The following is a 7,828-nucleotide window of genomic DNA, read 5'->3' on the forward strand; positions in this document are numbered from 1 at the left end:
ATGAGAGGCGCACGTCTGGGTGATTTCGCGCACGAGGCGGGCAAAGGGCAGCTTGCGGATCAGCAGCTCCGTCGAGCGCTGGTATTTCCGGATCTCTCTCAAGGCGACCGTGCCAGGCCTGCGGCGAGCGCGCGGCGCGGGTGAGAGGCGCGAGGAGGGAAAAAAGGGGGAGGGGGAGGGAGGGCAACGGGACATGTCCCATCGCGAATAACCGCTCCCAACGCGGCGCGCTACCATCCCCGCGTGTGCACGCCTGAAGCGGTGCGGCTTTCGCGCGGGAGGTGCGCCGTCCGCACGGCCCGCCGCCGGCTGCTGAGCGACGCTGCCCTGCCGCTGGGCTGGGCCGCCGACCCGGTGTGTGCGCCTACGCGGCGACGTCGCGGCCGGTGAGGGGCGGGAGGACCAAGCGCGATTCTGGAGCACCCGAGGACACCGAGGCATGTCAATGAGCAATTTCTGTGGTTCGCGCCAGCTCCTCCCGCCCCGGTGGAAAAAAACCACGCCCCGCCGCATGGTGGCCGCGCTGCGCCGCTCGCCGCTGGCGCGCGGTTGATCGCGGCGCCGACTCCGCGGCGGCGCCATCGCACGCAGCGGGACGCGTCGCTTCGTCGGCGCCAAAGCAGACGCGAGCTCGCGGCGCGGCCGCGGCAGCAAAAACATCAACGCCTCAACTTCTCCTTCTCTTCTCGTCTCGTCTCGTCTTGTCGCGGGCGCGCACGCGCGCGACGTGCGCTCGTGTCGCCGCGTTCGCTCCGCGAAGGACGATTCGAACCGGCAGCCAGTCGGCGCAGCGGCGGCACGCGGCGGCAAAACGCACGACGCTCACCTCATGGAGATGCTGCTGCTTTGGCACCTCCTGATATAATGCTGATTTTTTGCTGCGCGGGGCGGAGGCACGCGGGTGGCGGAGGCGGCGGCGGACGACGTCTACTACCTGGCCGTCCCCTGTGGTAGCTTAGCGATCAGGGAGGGTCTACCTGTTCGGCCTCGAGGAAGCTGCTGGGGGAGGGAGGGGGGGAAAGGCGCGCTCACGTCGTGGTGCTCGCGGCGGCGCGCGGGGCAGCTCCAACTATTGCCCCAGAAAGAAAAAGTCCTTTACTCTGCGTTGTTGAGCCAGGACTCAACATACATATACTCGTAATACTCGTTCGTTCTGTTGCCGTCCCAAACTGTCACTCCCCTCTCTCCCGGCCGGGGCGGGGCGCGCGGGGGGGGCGGCGGGTGTGCGGCGAGTGTGCGGGATGTCTGTGGGCCCAAGAGCGATATGCCATGTCCGCCTTGCGTTGTTTCATAACATCGAAGGCTAAGCTCAAAAAAAATCATTTCTCTCTGCGTTGTTGAGCCAGGGAGGACTCAACATACTCGTTCTGTTGCCGTCCCAAACTGTCACTCCCCTTTCTCCCGGCCGGGGCGGGGCGCGCGCGGGGGCGGCGGGTGTGCGGCGAGTGTGCGGGATGTCTGTGGGCCCGAGAGCGATATGCCATGTCCGCCTCTCTCTCTCTCTCTCTCTCTCTCTCTCTCTCTCTCTCTCTCTCTCTCTCTCTCTCTTGCGTTGTTTCATAACATCGAAGGCTAAGCTCAAAAAAATCAATGGGGCGTGACCTCCTGCCTCCAACCTCCTTCCTTTTTGAGCAGGTGTGACGCCGCGCGAGCGACGCTCCGAGATCGCCCGAGATAGCGCGGCGCGGCCCCGAGATCGCCCGAGATAGCGCGAGATCGCCCGAGATCGCGCGGCGCGGCCCGAGATCGCCCGAGATCGCGCGGCGCGGCCCGAGGCGAGGTGGGTGGGTTGGGAGCGAGGGGGCGGAAGTGTTCAGTGCGGTAGATGGCGAGCTCGAGGCGCGTGAGCCGGACCTGTGAGCCGGACCACCCCCTCTTGTTATCTGCGTTGTTGAGCCAGGACTCAACATACTCGGGCTTGCGAGTCCCAAACTGTCACTCCCCTTTCTCCCGGCCGGGGTGGGGCGCGCGCGGGGGCGGCGGGTGTGCGCGGGTGTGAGGGATGTCTGTGAGCCCGAGAGCGATATGCCATGTCCGCCTTGCGTTTGTTTTCGTAACATCGAAGGCTAAGCTCAAAAAATGACATGGCTATCCGACGCTCTTGCACCCTCGCGACGCTGATCCTCTGCGCCGTCGGCGAAACCGCAATCAAATCAACCGACTCGTGCAGGACGGATGCCGGCTGGGAGCTCCTCGACTCAAATCGCACGGCGTTGGCCGTCATTGACGTGCAGCAGAACTTCCTCGACAAGCTGCCGCTCGACCAGCGGGCGAGCCTCGTGGAGCGCATCGCCTTCATTATGAAGGTTGCGAAAGCGATGAAACTGCCCATCCTTGCGACGGCCGAGGACTACGCCGCTGCCGGGCAGGGAGGAAGCAACCCGCCGATGCACCCGACGCTGTCCGCACTGCTGCCCGAGGGCACGCACGTCTGGAACAAGTTGGTTTGGAATCTCTACGGGCAGCCAGACATCCGCGCTGCAGTCGACGAGGTCGCCAAGGCGCACGGCATCAATACGTTCATCTTGGTCGGCTTGGAGACGGACGTGTGCGTTGCGCAGTCGGCTCTGGGCCTCAAGGCTGGCGGCTTTCGTGTCGTCGTCGTCGAGGACGCCGTCGGCACGCCGCCGCCCCACCACGCCGCCGGCATCGTGCGGCTGCGCGACGCGGGCGTGACCGTCACCGACGCAAAGGGCTTGTACTATGAGCTCGTACGCGACATCCCGACCGTCGTGCGAGTGACCCGCGAGATTGGCGGCGCACAGGTTGTGGGCGAGGACGTGCAGCCGCTCGAGGGCTGCGCGAGCGACTACACGCTGTGAGGGCGCGGGTGGGAGGAGGACGTGGAGAGGCATTGATTCGTGTACAGTTACAGTGTGACAGTGTGTTGTGTGAGCTGTGAGCTGTGACTGGGCGAGGGGCGTTCCCGTCAGGGGTATGCGTTCTGGCGCCGCGAGGGGGTGGGGCGCGGCGGCTCGATATGGCCGGGGGGGGGGGGGGGCAACCAGTTCTCGTTTGACCGGCGTAGCGCTGGTAGCGTGCCGGCAGTCGCCGAGCAGTGTCGCTCACACAAGCCGCAGCACAAGCGACTGAGGGCCAGTGGAGGGCGCGAGCCCATCGCTGTGACAGCTGTGGCAGCCGCACAGTAGGCTGTGTCAACTGTGCAGAGTGTGAGCAGCAGAGGAGCTGCTCTCCAGGCTTCTGTCGCAAAGAGCTGCATGCCACCGAAAGCGCTGTCGAGGTTCGCCAAGCGCGGCGAAATCGGGGGACACCGTCACCGACGAGCGCGTTGGACTTTACACTCCGGAGCGACAAAGACGGGCACACAGCGGACGGTGCGGGGCGTGTGCCCGTCATAGTGGCGAGGCGCGGGACCGTCTGTGGCGAGGTGGGTCGCGTCCCCCGATTTCCGTCAACCCAGCATCCACACCCTTTATCTCCTATCTGCTAGTGTGTAGTGAGGTAACCCGCGATACTGACTCTCGCTCTAACTATCGCGCGTCGGACCTCGGGCTTCCGCCGTTGTGCGGGTTCCCGCGCCGCCCGTCGCGTGGCACCCAGCGACCCAGGGGTATCCTTCCCCCAGTGCCCACAGGGGCGGGCCACATCGTGGAAGAGCTCCAGCTGTACTTTCAACCGCGCGATGGGATCGTCTCCCTGCTCCCATACTCTAGACCATAGACAGAGCACATACCTGCGCGTAGACGCGGGGTTCGTGTGTTAGCTGCGAGGGGCCAGAGCCGCCATCCCGCACGCTCGCTATCTGCAGCACTCGTGGCCAGGGGTGGCAACTCCCCCGTCCGGCCATCAAAAGATCGATCGATCGGCATATGGCATCAAAGAAAGGCGCGGGTCTTTCATGCATGCATGCATGCATGCACCTTAACTACACGCAGGCCGAAAAAGCGCTGCCGCCAGAACGCCCCCCAACCAACGTAGTTTCAAAACGGCGGTTCGCAACTACATTTTCGCCAGTACACGCAGGCCAGAACAGCGGCGACCCCTTTCATTCGGTAAAAGCTGTATTGAAGTTGTATGACGATTTGAGACTTGTGCTCGCGACGGCGGCAACGCACTTGTGCTTGACTCAGTCTGCGACCCCTGGAGGCCATGCTCGTTGGCAAGAGGGTGGTGGCGGTCGTCGCCCTGCTGCTTGCGCAGGCGAGCACTACGCTACCATCCACGCCACCTCCTCCGCCCCTGCCCGCTCCTTCTCTCTCTTCACTCCACACGTGCGATGGGCCTCACCGTAGCAGCACTCTGCCTTGCAGGGAGCGGTGGCGACTCCTCCTGCTGCTCCGCCGGATGCGCCACCGCCGGATGCGCCACCGCCAACCGAAGCTCCTAGCTCCGCCCCTTCCTCCTCGCCGAGCTCCGCCCCCTCCTCCTCGCCGAGCTCCGCCCCCTCCTCCTCGCCGAGCTCCGCACCCTCGTCAGCACCCTCCTCCTCGCCGAGCTCCGCCCCATCCTCGTCCCCGTCATCGGCTCCCAGCTCCGCCCCCTCCTCCTCGCCGAGCTCCGCGCCCTCGTCAGCACCCTCCTCCTCGCCGAGCTCCGCACCCTCGTCAGCACCCTCCTCCTCGCCGAGCTCCGCACCCTCGTCAGCACCCTCCTCCTCGCCGAGCTCTGCCCCCTCCTCCTCGCCGAGCTCTGCCCCATCCTCGTCCCCGTCATCAGCTCCCAGCTCCGCCCCCTCCTCCTCGCCGAGCACCGCGCCCTCGTCAGCACCCTCCTCCTCGCCGAGCTCTGCCCCATCCTCGTCCCCGTCATCGGCTCCAAGCTCCGCCCCCTCCTCCTCGCCGAGCACCGCGCCCTCGTCAGCACCCTCCTCCTCGCCGAGCTCTGCCCCATCCTCGTCCCCGTCATCGGCTCCCAGCTCCGCCCCCTCCTCCTCGCCGAGCTCCGCACCCTCGTCAGCACCCTCCTCCTCGCCGAGCTCCGCCCCCTCCTCCTCGCCGAGCTCTGCGCCCTCTTCAGCACCCTCCTCCTCGCCGAGCTCCGCCCCCTCCTCCTCGCCGAGCTCTGCCCCATCCTCGTCCCCGTCATCGGCTCCCAGCTCCGCCCCCTCCTCCTCGCCGAGCTCCGCGCCCTCGTCAGCCCCCTCCTCCTCGCCGAGCACCGCGCCCTCGTCAGCACCCTCCTCCTCGCCGAGCTCTGCCCCATCCTCCTCGCCGAGCACCGCCCCATCCTCGTCCCCGTCCTCGGCGCCATCCTCCGCCCCCTCCTCGTCGCCGTCTACTGCACCCACCAGCCTGCCATCCTCCTCGCCGAGCTCCGCCCCCTCCTCCTCGCCGAGCTCCGCGCCCTCGTCAGCACCCTCCTCCTCGCCGAGCTCTGCCCCATCCTGGTGACTCACATCCTTCCTGCTCTCACCTGATTCTCCTTCCCCGCGCCGCCTCCTTGGCCCCCTCTGGGGGCCCCCTTGAACGTTGAAGGCTTCGCCTTCGGATCATTATATAAAGCCGTAGGGGCCGCCCTTGGCTTGGCGCTTGGGGGCGTATTTTCTACTCCCAGCGGTGGGCCTCGCCCCCCCCCCCCAGTGTAAAAAAAAGATCTGATAGACCTCCGTCCTGCGTCCTCACGCTGGGAGAGGCGATACCCGCCCGCCGTCGCACCCAAACCTAAGCCCACTGCATCAAGACTGCGATAGAAGCACGTCGCGCCGTCCCCATCGGCACCACTGCATCCCACGCATTCGTGGCGGGATCGTACCGCTCGACCGAGCTAAGTGTGTTGTAGCCGTCATCCTCTCCGCCCACCGCATACAGCTTGCCGTCGAGCACCGCCACGCCGAAAGCTACCCGCCGCACCGCCATCGGCGCCACCGTCTCCCACGCATTCGTCGCCGGATCGTACCGCTCCACCGAGCTGAGGTAGTTGTTGAGGTAGCCGTTGCGGTTGAAGCCGCCCACAGCGTACAGCTTGCCATCGAGCACCGCGACGGCAAAATTACACCGAGCCGTCACCATCTGCGCCACCGTCTCCCACGCGTTCGCAGCCGGGTCGTACCGCTCCACCGAGCTGAGGTAGCTGGTGTGGCCATCCTCGTTGTCGTTGTGGCCTCCCGCAGCGTACAGCCTGCCGTCGAGAACCGCCATGGCGTGAGAACCCCGTGCGGTCGCCATCGGCGCCACCGCCTCCCACGCGTTCGTCGCCGGGTCGTACCGCTCGACTGAGCTGAGGCGGCCACCGTTGTACGACTCGTTGTAGCCTCCCACGGCGTACAGCTTGCCGTCGAGCGCCGCCACGGCGACAACGCACCGCGCCCCCCCCATCGGCGTCACCGCCTCCCACGCGTTCGCAGCCAAGTCGTACCGCTCCACCAGGTTGGAGGAGACCTCTGAGCCCATCGCCGCTGCCTCCGCTGTGGCCTCCATGTCCAGGCCGCCAGCCGCGTACAGCTTGCCATCCAGCACCGCCGTAGCGTAAGACTCTCGCGCCGTCGGCATCGGCGCCACAGCCTCCTCCTCCTCCCACTCATTCGTGGACGGGTCGTACCGCTCCAGCGAGTTGAAGCGCTCGCCCTCGCTGTCGTGGCCGCCGACCACAAGCAGGCGCGGCCTCTCGCGCTTCTTCAGCGTCTCCTTCCAGCCGCGGCGCCACGCGCGGCACGTCCCCTTGAGAGCGTGCTCCTTGGTCGGCAGCTGGGCGAGGATGTGCGGGGAGAGGTCCGGCGAGAGGAGGACCTCGGAGAGCACCCACTCGGGCTGCTTCACGAGCCGTGTGGCGTGCTCCTCCGCCACGCGCAGCGCGGCGTCGCTCGCGCCCGCCTGCGCCTCGATGATGGCGCACAGCTGCTCTGGCGAGAGGCTCGCGACGCGGGCGCCAATGCGGTGGGAGGCCATCGGAACGTTGAAGAGGATTTCGCTCGCAAGCGGCGGCAAGCAAGGCCTGCCCTGTCGCCTCGGCCACACGGTCCACGCACGATTGTAATAGAATCTTACAACAAAACTCCCTCGCACAACACTGGGCACGGGACTGGCGCGCACTGGCACGAACACAGGCACACCACGTAATAGAATTCCAACCGACACATCAGCAGATGTGTACAACTGTACATGGTGTGACGCGCGACCCTCCACATCCCGGTACTCAAGCAAGACGTGGTTCCTCGGCGCTGTATTCTCCGGCTGGTAGTCGACAAGCTGCCGAGCCCAAATCACTGTGTGTGTCACATTTCTTGTAGGCTTCTAAAAATCTCTCTCTCTCTCTCTCTCTCTCTCTCTGTGTGTGTGTATTCCCGTGCCCGCACCCGCACTGTCCGCGGCGCCCGGGGTGCGCGCACACCCCGAGCTCGCACGCACGTGGGGTCACAAGAAGGCACGCACGCGCCAACGGTCGCCGACGGCGAGCAGCGAGAGTACGCCGTTGCATTCACGTCCCAAACTGGTGGCGGACCATCGCATTCGGGAAGCGCTCCATCACGCGCAGCCACGGCTGCTCGACGACGACGGCGCAGCCCGGCGCCACAAAGTCAAAGAGGCGCATCGGGCCGTACTTTGTGAGCAGCCTCGTCCCATCAGCGCTGCCACCGTCGGTGGCCCTGGGCTCTGCCGCCGCCGCCGCCGCCTTGCCGCCGCCAACGCCGCCGCCAACGCCGCCGCCGCCGCTGCGCTTGCGCTTGCGCTTGCGCTTCGGCGTGCTTGTTGCCTCTGCGGACACCACCCCCTCAGCGGAGGGCTCTGCCGCCTCGGAAACTGGCGGCGGCACCGCGGCGGCAGCGGCGGCAGCGGCGGCCGCGGCCGCGGCGACTGCCGCCGCCGCGCCCAACCGGCGAAGACTTGGGTGGGCGTCGGCGTTGAGGTCGACGCGCAGCGACCACGTCGCG

The 7,828-nt window shown here is 66.6% G+C and overlaps 2 protein-coding genes across 2 annotated transcripts; one reads left to right on the forward strand and one right to left on the reverse strand.

Annotated features, from left to right (window-relative positions):
• Window positions 1-15: 15 nt before the first annotated feature.
• Window positions 16-195, reverse strand: EMIHUDRAFT_74990 (hypothetical protein; the record flags this gene model as incomplete). The annotated part of the gene is made up of 1 exon (XM_005773680.1): window positions 16-195. A coding segment is annotated over one exon (180 nt), but the record flags the coding sequence as incomplete, so codon positions are not given.
• Window positions 196-2,084: 1,889 nt separating this feature from the next.
• EMIHUDRAFT_241352 (hypothetical protein) lies at window positions 2,085-2,822 on the forward strand (the record flags this gene model as incomplete). Its single annotated transcript, XM_005773681.1, has 1 exon — window positions 2,085-2,822. One exon carries the CDS (start codon window positions 2,085-2,087, stop codon window positions 2,820-2,822), a length of 738 nt encoding a protein of 245 aa, XP_005773738.1.
• Window positions 2,823-7,828: the final 5,006 nt, after the last annotated feature.

Source organism: Emiliania huxleyi (genome assembly GCF_000372725.1).
Source record: "Emiliania huxleyi CCMP1516 unplaced genomic scaffold EMIHUscaffold_330, whole genome shotgun sequence".
Taxonomy (NCBI): Eukaryota; Haptophyta; order Isochrysidales; family Noelaerhabdaceae; genus Emiliania; species Emiliania huxleyi.